We start from the raw sequence: 16,431 nt of genomic DNA on the forward strand, positions 1-16,431 counted from the left end.
ATCACGTGGGTCATGTGACGTCCCAACGGCGGGAAACGTCATGACGTCAGAGGTAGAGGGCGTTTCCAGCTAGTCCTCATGTGGCGTGATAGTGAATAGACCTGTTTAGAGCTTCTCCTGCATTTTCTTGTTTTGTAAAGTTTTAGTACATTAAACTCAGTTTGTTAACTACTAGTGAGTTTATAGATTATTTGCTAGGAGTGCAGAGACTCCTACAATAGTGATATTATTACTCACAGGCCTATAATGTTGAACTCCCACTAACAAATTGTTGAAAATATGTCGATTTTATAAATGACGCCAAGAATCAGAAGGCGGGGGGGGGGGATATCAAAAAACTTTTTAAAAACTTGCAGCTCCTACAATATCCAGGAGGATTACTTTCCAGCATCTGTTATTAATTAGAAAGAAATTGAAAAAATGATCTGTTCTTGTCCTGCTCAGGTAGATTTATATTTACAGTATATTTCTCTTTTTGGTCAGCTGGTTTGGCTTGCATGGAAACTCATCGTGTTTAATAATTTCTAAATTAAGCTGAGAAATCTGCACCTACCTGTAGAGTTCAGTTTTCCCACTATGCAGTGCACACTCTCCCCCTTTGGGGACACATCTCACATTCTCAAATCCAGAAAGCTTCGCACAGTCAAGGCTTTAGGGATCCCCAAGTACACACAGTAGTACTGCTGGAGTTTAACCAGATAAAACCATGCAGCTTACCAGAGCTGATTCCCCCAGCTTGTCCAGCTAGCACTATGCTGTCTTACAGGATTAGCTGGGGCCAAGTGGGAAATTTTCTACCCCCAGTTACAGGTCTTCAGGCTCCATTAGTCAGTCGGGTTGGCTGGTTATGCTTCAGCAGTGTCTTGAAGTATTGTATATCAGCCTGGTTTCAGTATTGGCTTATTGAATCTGCTCCAGAGGATTGACTTTGTTCCAAACTTCCATCAGCAGCATAGCATCTCAGGGCCACTTTATCCCAGAGAGACTCTTCTTACTTCTCCCCAAGAGTGATAGGCACCAGTTGGTTGTCAAGTCAACCAACAAGCCTTGCAGGTGGACAGCAGGTAACAGGAGCTCCTCACGATCAGCACGGTAAGCAGCACAACTCACCATAAATGAGTTATAGGGGATCATTAGGTAACTGGTTGAAGTCACATAATTGTAGGGGTGTAATTAATGAGAGTGGCTCTGATTGGGGCCTCATTACAAGTGCAATTCTGCTTGGCTCCATTTTCAGACTGATTTTTTTTCCATTAATGATCCAAAAGGAAGATTTAAATAATATCATTCTTCACTTTGTGGATGATATAAAGATATGCACAGGGGATAGTAACTCATACTAATTTAAATAAGTTGAGTGAATGAATGGACAAGTGCGTGAGAGATGTAATTTAATGTGGACTGGTGAAGTGCCATGCACTTGAGGCGAGGAAACTCCAGGCATGTTTATAACACGGAGGGATACCCACTAAAGGTAATAGATCAAGAAAGAGATCTTGTGGTAGAAGTTGACCACTCATTAAAAAGAAAGCAAATAGGGTTGTAGGTTTTATAGCCAGGGCCAGTGTACAAAACAAAGGGTACTATTCTGAGGCTATATAAGGCCCTGGTAATGTCTACACTTTGACAAGTGTTGGCCTTCACACACTGAACAATACCGAGATCCTGGAGAGGGTGACTAGTATATCAAATATTGGAGTTCTTCGTTGTGAAGATAGGTTCCAAGATTTAGGGTTATTTACTTTGGAGAAACATAGGCATAGGTAGGATATAATTGACGTTTCTAAAATGTTGCAGGGATTGGAGACAGGTCATTGAAATAGCTAGGGTTTGTAGGACTAGAGGTCATTCCCAGTTAGGTTACAAGGTATTTCTTTGCATAGAGAATCATCACCCTCTGGAACAAACTGTTCAGATGTGTGATGAGTGTGGAGTCACTACAGTTCTCTGAAAGGAAAAAAGTGTGATAAATTCCTTAAAGAGGGCATTTCCAGTTATAGAGGTAGACTGGTAAGCTTGTTGTGATTGTGATGAATCATGGGCAACCACGTCCTCCCGAGGTATTAGGAAGTCTGAAAGGAATTTCCCACAGTTCCATCCAGTGAGTTGTCTACGGGTTTTTTCCCGAACCAGGAGATTGTGTTGCTGCGGGCTGGGTGAATGGAGTGTGAGATTACATCATTGACTGGATGGGGAAGGCTTTATGGTATTTTCCCATCTCGCTCCACCACCACCCCCCAAAAGGCTGGGAATTTCCTTGGAGCTGCCCCAACTCCACTGACGTAAATTTGCCGGAAGTGCGGCAGAAACTCCGTTTACTCTGCACTTCCAGTGAAGATAGAGCAGCAGAGCAGGAACAGCTCTGGGGAATTCTTGGGCCATATGTTGGTGTGCCTATAAAGGGCCTTTTTATTTCCCTTTTCTTGCCCCTCCTTGGCCTTTCTAATATTTGTGTAGCTTTCCTATTTTTTAATAGCATCTTGTATTATCTGCCCTGTAAACACTTCATGCTTTATTAAACTTTCAAATTCAATCTAATCTCCCTATTCATTCATGGAACTCCAACCTTCAATGCATTCCCTTTTTAAAAAAAAAACTTGAATATACTTAATTTGTGCCCGTTCCATCTCCTGTTTAAATATTTCCCATTCCTTATCAATGGCGCTCTGTCAATTTTCTCTCTATTTAATCTGGGCAAAGTCTTTTTTTTAATTTCACTATAATTTGCTTTTGGCCATGACTTTTCCCTTTTCTAATTTTACACTAAACTCTATTATATGTTGGTCACTGCTTCCCAAATGTTCCCCTACTTTTAGCTCACCGACTCGTTCCATTTCATTACCCAGAATCAGGTCAAGTCGTGCTTTCTTCCTTGTTGAACTAGCAACATAGTAAATGAAAAAACACTCCTGAACATGCTGCAAAAAAAACCTCCTCTTACTCAGCATAATTTCCCATACCAAGTCTATTTTTGGATAATTAAAATGACAGTTATAACGGTTAATTCACACCTCTCTAATTTATCTACAAATTGCATCTTCAATTTCTTTTCCATTGTTCATCCTTCCATTGAGAAATACTGTCTCAGTCCAGGCACAGTGGCCAGTAGTAAGATGTTTGTCTTTTAAATAAGCAGTTTGTTTTTAAAGTTGAGATTTTGTTTTACAGACCTTGAAGAGGTGTGCATAGATCTTTTTGGAAACAAGTTGCATGCTTATGAAGAGATTTACAGAGCTTAGTTACAATCTGCTGAAGTTACTGAGTTTACAAATTGGTTACAAGTTAGTGTTCACTCTAACATGCCAATGTTAAGATTAGTGATCTCAGGGTTTAAAAGAAAGAGTACACGTGCGGAGAGAAAGTAATAGGGAGCAATGTTCCATTACATAGCATTAAATCCCAAGGAACTCATTAATGTCAGTTATTCCTGCAAGGATAAATAAAATTAACATTTTTAAAAAACTTGCACAAAATCCTGTAGTTGTTGTCAAAATATTTATTATGCATATTTCTGTAAGTTAGACAAGTCGTTTGATAAGACAATTTACTGTAGAGACTTTACTTCATCACAATTGTGCATACTTCAAATTGCTTTGGTGATGTTTACATGTCTGTTTTAAAATATTAAAAATACTGTACTAGTCTCTTTTTAAAGGATCTCCTCGAGAGATTTATCTAGAATGATTTTTAAATCAACCAGAAGAACTAAACAGCTCAAGACCCACAAGGGGGATTTCAGAAAGTTAAATTCAGCGACTTTGAACAGGAAAGACCTCTACAGTCTGACAACCGTATTTTTTTAACAAAATAATACAACTCTCTTCGCTCCTCAAATGCCCAATTAATTCCTGGGTAGAGGCAAAGGCTTGGTACAGAACAAAGAACCCCTTTGATTTAATGTTGAAAATGTTCCCAGAAGCAGCAACAATGCATTACACAGCCAACAGAGTGACTATTCCATTTAAAGTGAACAGCAATAATTCCATACCAACGCAATATAAATACTTTTGCTTTGATGCACAAGTATTTATTGACATTTATCAGATAAACTTGCCCTGTACATGAGTTACTCTCACATTTTGTCTACAAGTGCTGGAAAGTTAACACACCACTTATAGCGTGTGAATTGTGTGATACAGACCTAGAATGACCTGAACTTGAGCAGACCACATAATTGTTTTACAGATAGCCTCCGGGGAGGGGGAGGGAGAAGGGAAAGTCTGTGCAGTACCATCATTTTATCCTGCACAGACAGGGTCTGATTACAGCTTGTGTGTGTGTGTAAACATTTCAATCATACTAAGGTTTCCAAGCTGTAAACATTTGCTTTGGACAATGCAGTTTGGCAACCATTGCAAGATACTGTATTATATTCCCAATTCATTTCCCTATGCAGCTGATTTAACCAACAAACAACTTCATTGCTGGATGAATTCCAATAATTTACAATAGTAGATTGTGTTCACTGTTGAAACAGCTAGAACAAAATAAAATCTTTGTCTATTTTCTAAAATGCAACCATACTGTATTCTTTGGCTTTGCGGCCAACCCGATCACAGACACTAGTGGAATTTTGCCGTAATCCTAGCCAACGGTGTGCAGGCAAAATGACTCTGGCCAATTTCTCCCGATGTGCCGCAGGACACAGATTATTTGCTAATCTTCTCATTATTACTCTGCAACTTAATGAACTCTGCGTAAAGTTCCATCAGAATCAGTTTTCCTGCAGCCTCATTAATGTAACAATTATTGAAGAAAAAAAATCAGATTACCCAGTCACTAGTTCGATATTGAAGAAGTTGGACTTGGTTGGTGTATAACACCTGTTTAAACTGGACCAACACTAACATTACTGAGAAATTACTCGTTAAACTAATCAACTCACAACAGGTCCATTTCTTCTGGTAAACTACAGACATCATAAAGGTCCCTCTCTTTGTTTCTGCTATGGCTAGTTAAGCAATTTATAAATATATCAGAAAAAGCTGGAAATACTCAGCAGGCTAGGCTGCAGTTTTTTCCCAGTTCTGACGAAAGGTTACCAGCCTGAAAAGTTAACTCTGTTTCTCTCTCCACAGATGCTGCCTGGCCTGCTGAGCATTTCCAGCATTTTCCGTTTATATTTCAGATTTCCAGCATCTGCAGTATTTTGCCTTTGTATAAGCAATTAATAAAGTTCAGTTTTGGTGTTTAAATCTGATGTTTCACTGAATTTCACCTATAAGATGATCAGATCACCTGCAAACAACCAGTGCCAAAGTAGGAGTCAGGACTTTCTATAATTAAAAAAAAAAAGGACTTAACATTTTATGATGGAATGTGTGTTTTCTGATGAGATCCATGCCTGGCTGCCCAACCTCTGCGTGGATCCTCTGCTGCACTGTCCGATTTCACCCCCAGCCCAATCCAGGATGAACACACAATAGTCACCTCTGTGCAAAATTGCCATGATGCAGGTGGAATTTCTTTATATCCAGCAGCAAATAATGGACAGCATGACAAAGGACTGTCTTGAGAATAAACTATTGATCTGTATCCCGCTACTACAAAAAAGATAAGTTCTCGAACCTCCCATCCACCCCCCTAAAAAATCTATTAAAATCCATTAGAACCATGCTGATCACCATGATGTACACTACTGGCCAATGATTATAAAACTTGCCCCAATGTGTCCAGTATCCACTTTCTATCCTCCAAATATTAGTTCTTGTCCACTGTAAAAAGGCACTTCAGAAACGGAATATGGTTCATTTCATTCAACCTGTATAGAGTACAACTAATTAGGGAAAAAAAAGCACATAGCAGAATGATAGCCAGGACAACAATATTTACAAGAGCAGGAATAGAATTGAACTGTGGAAACACATTTGTCAAATAGGATATAGGAATATAACACCACAATTTTTGGCTCATCATAGAACAGAACACCAACTCAGTTATAATTCCTTGATAAAGTCAAGATGAAATAAGACACTTTAGGCCTAGACATAAAGGTGGCTCCAGATATAGCAGGTACTGGCTATGCAGATTACTTCACTATTCTTTGACTCAATTGAGAAAGGCCTTCCACAGATGCAAATAAATAGTGCTCAGTCCACACTCATGCTCACTGTATAGTGGTGGTGCTTCAATCCAATTACCCAACAGCAATTAAATCTATTCCCTGATCCCAGCACCAGGGGTTTGGACCGGTGTGTTTTTAGACATCTTTACATAGCTGCAGTGTCAATCTGGACGTAAAGTTGTCTTACTCCTGCCTGCGAATAAAAGGGACAAAAAAAAATTAGTTTGTTTAGTCACCCATTGAAGTGAAGTTGGAATGTGTTTCATTCCCCACCACCAACATTTCTCAATATCAGCAAATAAATTCAATTTTTCCTTTTTAATTGAACAAAAATAACATTTATAAAAATAAGTTTAATAACCAAAGTTTTGTGAATGTAGATGTTTATGTTAAATATTATACTACATCACATTGTAGTACATGAATGGCTTTATACGCATTACTTCGGAAACGTTTGCAGCAACATGGTTCTGTGTACTTGCCTCGGCAATATTTTTACTCAGTAAACTCACAGTCACAGCCGTGCCACCAGGAAATTACCAAGAGGAGGAAGGCACTAAAGAGGCTCCTTATGCACTACCTATCGGCCAACAAAAGGGCAACACAGAAGGAGGCTGGAACCACACACTCCATTAGAAAATAATGCACAGGATCCAGGAAGGAAGGAATGAAAGTTAAATTCGTCACACAAATCATATTAAAGATCTATCTATATAATCAAGTTCCTATTTGCTTTCCGCTGATCAGATCATTAAGATTTAACTTGATCAGTCAAGCCAATGCTGTTGAAAATTTAATGCTAGTGCCAGATTGGAAGAATGCCAAATTTACAAAAATGTCAGTGGACTTGAGCAAGGTTGAGTGGGGGATCCGATTAGACAGGGATAACTGCAGCACAGTTGAAAAATTGAGTACTTTTAAAACCATTAGTATGTATACAAGAAGCTATGTATATAAGGTAAGCTACTCTGAAAAGAATAGGGATAGGTATAGGTATCAAATTCGCTAAGGAGCAATGGAAACGATGATGGTGAATAGGTGTGGTAGTGATAGCAAGGACTTTATTAGCTATGCTAGGAGTCAGAGAGCCATCAAGGACTGTATAGGGACATTGAGGGATGCTGTAGGGCAGCTTTCAGTGGAGCTAAAGATATAGCTGAGGTTTTGACTAGGTACTTTGCATTGTTCTTCACTACTGAACATTATGCTCAGTTACGAGTACGGTTACACAGAAATTAAGCTAAAACTGAATGTGTAGAAGTGGATGCAGAAATAACCCTAGCTAGAATTATGGCTCTTAAAGCAAATCAGGCTGTTGGCCCTCATGACATTCACCTTGGGTGCCTAAAAGAAATGGGCACTGTGCTGTGAGCCACTGGCTTATATATTTAAAAGCTCACTGAAGTCTGTGATTGCTTGCATGGACTGGAGAGAGGACTCTGTGGTGCCTATATTTAAAAAGGGCACTAAATCAGAACCAGGGAATTATAACCTCATTAGTTTAACTTCAGTTATAGGCAAGTTATTACAAGGTATTGTTAGAAATGCACTGTATGATCATTTAGAAAGAGCAGACGTTATTAGGGAATACCAGCATGGCTTCTGGAAAAGGAGGTCCTATCTCATGAACTTGACTGAATTTTTCTTTGAAAAGGTTACAAAGTTAGTGAATGAAGGAAGTTTGGTATGTACCGTGCACATTGATTTTCAAAAAGTCTTTGATAAAGTGCCACACAAAAGGCTGCTAAGTAACGTTGCATCTTACAGAATTGGTGGGCATATTTTAGTTAGATAACAAATTGGTTGCATTTGTGTCGCCAGGGGATCTCGAGGCCCTGGAAATAGATCCAGAGGGGGGCCACTCAATTGATACCCAGTTTAAAAGCTGTTAGTTATCAGGACAGGCTTAGGAAAAAATACAGACTTGGAGTGGGATATGACAGAGGTCTTTAAAATAATGAATCCATTAGAATCTTTGCATAACTGGGGGGATGGATTGATGGTGTACGTAGCTTGCATCATGTGTGATGGGACCAGTTGGACTTTCCCTATCCTTTTTCATACACATAACTAATCAAATTGCAAAAACAAAAAGCAGAAAGCAGCCACCACCATTACTGCTATGGACACCGGAGATAGCACTCTCAAAAACTGCACCGATAACAGCACCCAGTGAGCATTTCCACTTGACCTTGGGAACAGAATGGCCCAAACTTCCAGCAGCGTTCCAAACATGAGAAACCAGCAATTCTCTTTCCTTTTGCTGTGCAGCGCCTATGAGACTGCCCTCAAGTTCATCAGTTGCTGAACACCCAGCCTCCACACTAAAGACCCTGCACTACCTGCAAGTATCACAGGAGGTCAACTAGTGCATTTAAAACATTTTTTTGATTCAAACCATACTCTAAATAAAGCATTTTTTTTTCTGTTTCCAAGAAATACACCAAGATAGTAGCACTGAAGTAACAGTAGTGTATAGGTATATTGTTGATTTATATAACTGACTCATTAAAGATGTGTCAAATCCAAACATCAAGCTCATTCTCCAGTATATCACCTCTCAGCATTCATTTGTATTGGATACAGAATGGCTGCTTCTTTCAAGTTTCGGTGAACACTCGATCAGGTGAATTTATGTCAGTCTGCCAGAGACTCCCAGCAAAACTCTCACATTTAGTATACATTTGCTTAGACACACAAATGACAGAATCTTGTTCACAATGCCAGCGAGAAACATTTCCTAAGCACCAAAGAGTTTAATTTTGATGAGTGCCTGAAGCTTGGCATTATCATGACAGTAAGTAATTCTTAAAAAATCACTGGCAATTTCTGAACCTTGCATATAGGCAAAGAGAAACATTCATGATAGAACAACATAAAATTCTCTTGACATACCTGAGTGAAAATGTTGTGTGTTTGACTCAAGATCCATCGTGCATCTGCATCAGGGGCTACTAGAAGCTTTACTGTACCAATGTAAACTTCACTACATAAGGTCCAGAAGTGGGGATCAATTATATTGTAAACTCCTTGCAAGTGTTGAACCTGGAAGAACAAATGAGACAGATTGTGAGTTCCAGTTCAGTGAAATACTAAGTGCACTTTAGGTGTTATTTTTAGGTCATACTGCATATAACATCCATTCCACGTACCCGCTGGTAGCACTGGGGCAGCATGTGATCCAACGATGGAGGAGTGCGCTGCATTAAAATCCCAATGGATTGCTTTAAGAGTGGAATAACACTGTCAGAGAAAAAGATCACAATCAGAAGAATGTTCCTCTTGTACAACACCATTCAACTCTGCTCAGTAAATCACTGCTTAGAAATGCATTGTTTTATTTTAGCTTCCACGACAAATTATATTTACAAGTACAGTTCCAGGGCACACATTATTGCTAAATCTCATGATAAAAAGTATTAATGACAAGTGAAGGCCATGGTCTAACATGCATTTAGTGCACTTTAACACTCCAATATCTTGTTCTAAGCACGGATTCATTTTTACTGTTTCAACTGAAACTACTTTCTAAGTGAATGTTTTCCATTCACTCAGAGCAGTGCTTCTTCACCAGATGACTGCACCACTTTGCTGGCTACATGTGAAAACACTACATGGCCTTAGTTTAAATTATAGGTGTGTGTGATTTCAGCAGCATCAAGCATTGGGAGGTCATGAACTAATTACAGGAGGCCACTACTTTTCTCAACAATTAATGCTCTCTCAGGAATACCTCATTAGTGTAGGCATGAAAGCAAGGATTCTTGTGGAGCTCTGCATTCCTTCTGGTTTGTAAACCCATCCCACTGATACTGGAGAAAGTTTCAGGCACTGCAGATTAGGAGAACACATGCACTAGCTCCTAACTTGGTGTGATGTGGCTTTCCCCTACCGTTGATTTTCTTTTTTCAGGAAGTTCCCATGCAGCTGGAAAGCAGCTAGCAGGAAGGGTGCGAAGTGAGGGGATTAGAATGATCAGGTGCTTTGAAAAATAGGTTATATCTCACTAACCTAATGTGCCAGTCACTGAGGTGGCAGATAGAGGAGGATTAATAGATGTCATATACAGTACATGGATTTTCAAAAGGTGCTTGATGAGGTTCCACACAAGATATTGCTAGATAAAAGAGAGATACATGGACATGATGGCAACCTTATAGGACAGTTAGAAAACTGGTTGGGAGGTAGGAAGAGATCTGGGATGAAGGAGACATTCTTGGATTGGCAGATATTGAGAATGATGTCTGTCAGTGATTGGTACTGGGAGCCCGCTTTAAGAAATGTCAAATAAAAACAAGCTGGAGGTAACATACACATAAATAAATCAATTAAATAAATAACCAGGATTTGGACAGAGAGGAGATTATATCCAATTTGGCAAATACTCAGCTACAAATTAGTAAATTGCAAAAGAGCAGGAAATGTTCTTCCCAATGGATTTTGTGTAAATCTGAAATATGTTTTGAATTCTAAAGTAATTTCCTTGGCAACTCCCCTTCAAAAAATGGAAGAACCAATCCAGGTTCCAAAATGTACCTAACTGATAACAAAGTAGTTTCCAATCATTTAATCCACAGAATAAAACAAAGTTCAAAGCAGATATTTGGGATGTCCAGAGGTTGTGAAAGGCACTATATAAATGCAAGTCTTTCTTTTTCAGTTTTCAGATAGACACAAGAAGCTACTTATTTGGGTTCGCAACCAATTGTTGGTTTCTTTCTAAATAAACCAAGAAAATTCATCATTCATGGTGAAAATAGTCAAAGAAGGATCTGGAATGTGGTGAATCATGTGTACTGGCTATGGTCACTTCTTTCACTTTAGGGTCCTGGTTCTGTAATTAGCATGAATAGCAGGGCTCGTACACAGACCAAGCATTCCTGAAATCCACCTGATTACAAATAACAATATTTTCCCAACAAATGCTACTTGTGGGTTTTTACACTATTGTTCAAAAGTACTTCATTGGTTGTAAAGCGCTTAAGGACGCCATGAAGTTGTGAAAGTTCTTTAGTTTTTTTTCCAAAAGCACTGACGGCACAGTTTGAGACAACTACAGACATACTCAAAATCACCAACTGGACAGAATGTTGAGATTAGGATTGAAGACACAAAGAAACAGGAGATTACCATGAAAATTTATAATTTTAGGATTTATGTCACTGAATGTAGATAATGTTTCCTGGAAGTGGGAGATACAGTAATTCATGATTTTATTTAATCACAGCACCATAATTGGAGTGGGGGGAAAGGAGAGAAGGGGAACTCTTATAAATGACAATTTTATTTTAGAATGATATTAATTATGAAGTTTTATTTCAAATTTAAAGACTGAAGCTTCTTTTCACTGGTACACGGCAGTCTTCTGATCCCCTTATTAATTATGTACTGAACAAAAGGAAGTCCCTCAGCCAATCCCCATGTAACTAGACAATACATCACAACCTCCCCACCCCCCCCAAATCCACCATCAAACTAAAAAACAAGCCAACCATGGTTTCACACACAGCACTCTATACACACACCATGAACCGTGCAGCTCAGGAGCCCAAATGCTTCACATTCAATTAAAAAAGATACAATTATCCAAGTTTATGCTTAGTTCAAATATACATCTTAGATGTTTAAAAGCACAGCCAAGACACATTTTTTAAATTATTAATAATTGCTCAATTACTTAAATTTTGCAATAGAAACTCATCTTGTAAAAACAGGAACTTTATGTAGCCCAGTCAGCAGAAAATAACTTCTATTTTTAAAAAAATTATTTGTTGGATTTGAGCCAAAGAGGACATCCATTACCACAGATGAAAAATATCAAGATCATAGAGCAGGAGAGGCATTCATTGTTTGAGAGTCATGGACAATATTCGTACCTATCTAGGTGGAATGAAAATGATCACTCCTGTGCACATTAAAGTCCATTGTGAAACAAGATCCCAGTCTCAATCCTGTTCCTAATGAACTAAAAATACTAGGAATAAAAATACTCTGTTCCTGGATATTTGGTACTTCCATAACTATTTAGGGGTAAATTAAAACACTTGCTTAATTTATGGATATCCGAGCTAGAATCTCAAAGTGATAAATGAACGCTGTTGAATCGACTTCATGTCTCCATAAACTTTCTGTAACTAACCCTTTAAGGGTAAATGTTTGACATCATTTGATTGGGAAACTAAGTCAGTCCTTTCTTGCACTTGAGACAGAGAAGGTGGTCTGGGTCTTAAGGGTAGCCCTGCATGCATACTCTGGTGAAGTAGAGTGTATTGCAGTGAAAGGGCAGCTATCCAGGTTTAGATCACTAATGATGACTAGCTCTGTTTTGTTTTTTAAGTTCGGACCTGAAACTGTCTGTATAATTATAATCTATTAAAACTTGAACATTTCAGACCACCAAAAGGTAATATAGGACATGTAGGTCTGAAAGGGGTGTGGAATACAGGGATTATGAGGACAGACTATTTGGTTCACTTTCCAATGATTTGTATGCAAACCTTTTTTGAATATACCTGGAACATGTTCCATATAATGCTGCCAAATACTGATGGATAAAATTTCCCATTACACCCAATAGGTGGGTCTAACATACTCCTTTCTTTCTAGCAGAACTGGATTGTTGCTGATGGACTTTTCTAACCTGCCTTTGATCCCAGCACAAAACTGTAGACCTCACTTCAATCTGATTATATGGTTTGTTTGGGCCATTGTACAGATTTTGCATGCATTAAAGGCAGGGAGGTTCTTCAATCGCATTATCTCACTTGTTGCTCTTTCCTTACAAGTAGGAGCAGATGTGCGTTTTTGATCTTCAGCTGATTCTCCTTTTTCAAAAAAATACCCAGACTTGCTTTTGGCCATATATACCAATTTTGAGCCTTTACTTGTTCTTTTCCAAAATTATTGACAGAATGCACAAACACTAAAACTGTGGTTTAGTAGCAGACACCGAGAATCCTCTGTGCCTCATTCAGCAGTGGGAAAGACTTTCAGCAGAAGCGTAAAAATCCACGCAATGTAGTATACAAAGTGCATCTATGATTTTATCATGCAAAAGTTTACAATCCTCCCTGTGTCTTTGTGGCACTGAGTGGAGGCCACACAGGGAGGAAAGAGTGCCTCAGATTACTCTCATACACCCAACAGCTGAAGCCAAAACAGCATTGTCAGAGGCCCAAGAACGGGCTACTTGCCTCCGCAGTTTGAAATGTTCTGTGGTTTGGAGAGAAAACAAAATACCTTTTTGTATAGTGTTATACATTATAAACCAACATAAAATTGTAAAATATAAACTCAGGCATTTATAAAAGACAAAAACTGACTTTTCCTTTTATATATATCTTAGACACCACATTGAAACTAACTGAAGGAAGATGTTTTTTTTTTAAAGATACTTTTTATTCAACATTTAGTGAACATTAGAAATGAAGCAAGTTAGTTTTTTATTAAAGTGACAAGAATTTGATTTCATTATCTGTACAGAATTGGATGACAGTAGATGTGGGAGTGGTTATGGCTTAGTGTTAAATTTGATACATCACATACAACTTAAAATTAAATATTTCACAGAATTCGAGCTCCTAACCAAACATTTTCACTTGTAAAATAGGAAAAATTATAGTACAGGTAGACTATCCATTATCCGAAAACCTCGGGACCAGCCGAGTTTCGGATAAAGGAGAATTTCGGATTTCGGAAGGTGGGTCGGCGGGGGTCCGCGCGCACGACTTACGCTGACGCTCAGCGTAAGTCAGTCGGGGTCGGCGGGGGTCGGGGCCGGCGGGGGGGTCGGCGGTTGTCGGGGCTGGCGGTTGTCGGGGCCGGCGGTTGTCGGGGCCGGCGGGGGGGTCGGCGGTTGTCGGGGGGGTCGGCGGTTGTCGGGGCCGGCGGTTGTCGGGGTCCGCGGGGGGGTCGGGGCTGGCGGGGTCGGCGGTTGTCGGGGCCGGCGGGGTCCGCGGGGGGGTCGGCGGTTGTCGGGGTCGGCGGGGGGTCGTGCGCACGACTTACCCTTTATCCGAACTTCCGAAACCGGAACCCTCTAAAAACCGAAGGTTTTTTCGTTCGTACGCACGACTTACGCTGAACGAAAAAACCTTCGGTTTTTAGAGGGTTTCGGTTTTCGGAAGTCCGGATAAAGGGTAGTCTACCTGTATGAGGTAAAGTTTAAATTTGTTAAAAAATGGACCACTTTGAAGTGCCTGCTCCTTTCAGTTCACCAAAGATGATGAATGTTCCCCATGGGTTGACTTACATTTTAATAAAATGTTGGCCTACACAGCGCTCGTTTTTCGGGCACTAACCAGATTACTAAGCTGCCATTATGGCATGCAGGGAGCATGCACACATTTCTGACTGGATGTGTGCAACCCGCCATATTGCTAGAGAAGGTTGTGCTGGCGGCAGGTGCGCACACCGTCAACATTCTAAGACAAGAGCACTATGTAAATTAGGGCCCTGTGCTTCATTGACTATTTGCTGGCAGCTCTGCACAGCTCCATTGAAAGGAAGCCAGAGGCCCAATATCGGGGACGCCTCAGGCTTCACCATTCAGGCACAGGGAACAGATCTGGCGCCCCCAAAGATGGGCAGGCCGAATTTCGACCCTATTATCTCCCTGTTGCAAGGATTTTGCTACAGCTTTGATGAGACACCACGATCATGGAATGAACTATAAAGTTCTACAGTATTTTGTTGAAATTTCAACAACTGACTTTGAATGAAAGAGCCAAGCCAAATGAAAAGGTTACTAAATACAACATAGTTAGCTTGATATTTTGTGTTTTTAATACAAAAAATACATTTGCAAAGCAGAAATGACTGGCAGTACTGGCAATTTTTTCATCTAGATGGAGCATTTCTAAATATCTGATTTAAAAAAAAAATGAAAGTAAGAAAGCCTTTTATAGCAACTTATATTATGTCTCAAAGTACTTCACATAGAGCGAGTTTTACTTTGAAGTGCAGGTTATGTAGGCAGAAATATAGAAAGTAGAAATTTCTCTGAACTACCCTACAGCCTGAGTCATTGTCACATGAAATGTGTGCATCAACATATGCCCAAGTCTGGCACATCTTCAACTTGTGATTATTGGCATTGCCTACTTTAAAAAAAAAGTTGCAGTAGAATACAAATCCTTGAAAAGTATTCTCTCCTATTTGAATTGCATTGTAGCTTGTTTACTACTGTCTTTGAAAACTAAAATTAAGCCTGGGCCCGGTGGGGTGGGGGGGAAAGAGATACTTCATGTGGTAAAACTAAATCAAGCAGTGCATTATGTAGTTGATGCTGGAGGTTCCTTTTAAATTCTCAGACTAGTTTCTCTTTTTGATGTCTCTTTGTTTTTACAAACCTAATAAGCACAAGCTTCATGCAGAAGAGGGGCAGGACAGACAGAAAGGAAGACCACTAGGGTCCACTCACAGCAAGGTAACAGAATTAGAGAAGTCTAGAAGTATTTAGAGAAGTCTTATAAATATCTTTCATAGCAAAAAGCTACAAGAGGATGGCTCAGATCTCACATCATGCAAATCGTACTCCAGTATTACTGCACTGCTGAAACTCCAGATTCATGTTCTGTAAAAGAAGCTCACTACAAATAAACTGGTTTCCTTAAATGAGAGGTCTACATTGGCTATTACTGCTTCGCTCTTGCGATCACATGACTTCTTGGCCATTCCCTATTCTCCCCATGCTTGTGATCACTTTGTTTGTTGGCCATTGCCTCTCCATGCTATGATCACATTGCTTGTGATACCCTTGAAGTTTCACATCACATCACTTCAATCCACAGGATGGCTGGTTGGATTTGGGGGTTGGTAGACTGTGCCTATTGCTCTAAGACATTGAATGTTCTCCAGGCGAGATGAGAAACATTTCAGTATTGAATTCCCTGCCCCACTCCAAAATTTTTTTACTGTCACTTGAGTCTTTGTTGCTTTGGTATGTCTTTGATAGCATGGATACATTCTTGACATTGCAGTTTCTCAGATTCGCCAATATATATTCAAGGTCTTTTCTCTCCATTTATAATGCACATACTTGGTCCATGTGCTGTTGTTTGCTGTTTTCCTACCTGAGTTTTGCTCTCTCAAAACCAGAGTTTGTTTTTAAGTTAAAAATCAGCAAAACTGGTCAAAACTGCTCGTTTAAAACGTTCTCCGACATTAAACATGAAAAACCTGGTAGGGCACTGATCTTAAGTTATTTGCAGTATGAGAATTGGCTGCATTGATGACCACTCAAAACACCGTGCCATGCAGCTTCTTGAAACAGTGAGGCCAGCTAGTACTGCCTCTGTAGTCAACTTCAGCAAGCCCAAGTTATGAGCAAACATGTCTTGCCTTTTTTAAGAACTGGGTTGCTCATT

General features: G+C 39.6%; 1 protein-coding gene across 3 annotated transcripts in view; it reads right to left on the reverse strand.

Moving 5' to 3' along the window:
• Window positions 1-3,481: 3,481 nt before the first annotated feature.
• slc30a7 (solute carrier family 30 member 7) overlaps window positions 3,482-16,431 on the reverse strand; it is a 68,873-nt gene continuing 55,923 nt past the window's right edge. For all 3 annotated transcript variants that reach the window (XM_085982467.1, XM_085982469.1, XM_085982468.1), the window contains exons 9-11: window positions 9,217-9,307; window positions 8,960-9,109; window positions 3,482-6,257 (exon numbers count right to left, since the gene is read on the reverse strand). In XM_085982467.1, the coding sequence (XP_085838593.1) occupies window positions 6,210-6,257; window positions 8,960-9,109; window positions 9,217-9,307 (289 nt within the window). In that variant the 3' untranslated portion in view covers window positions 3,482-6,209. The remainder of the gene's footprint in view (window positions 6,258-8,959; window positions 9,110-9,216; window positions 9,308-16,431) is intronic.

The sequence above is a fragment of the Somniosus microcephalus genome, chromosome 3 (assembly GCF_052327205.1).
Source record: "Somniosus microcephalus isolate GS21.2 chromosome 3, FLI_Smic_1.0, whole genome shotgun sequence".
Taxonomy (NCBI): domain Eukaryota; kingdom Metazoa; phylum Chordata; class Chondrichthyes; order Squaliformes; family Somniosidae; genus Somniosus; species Somniosus microcephalus.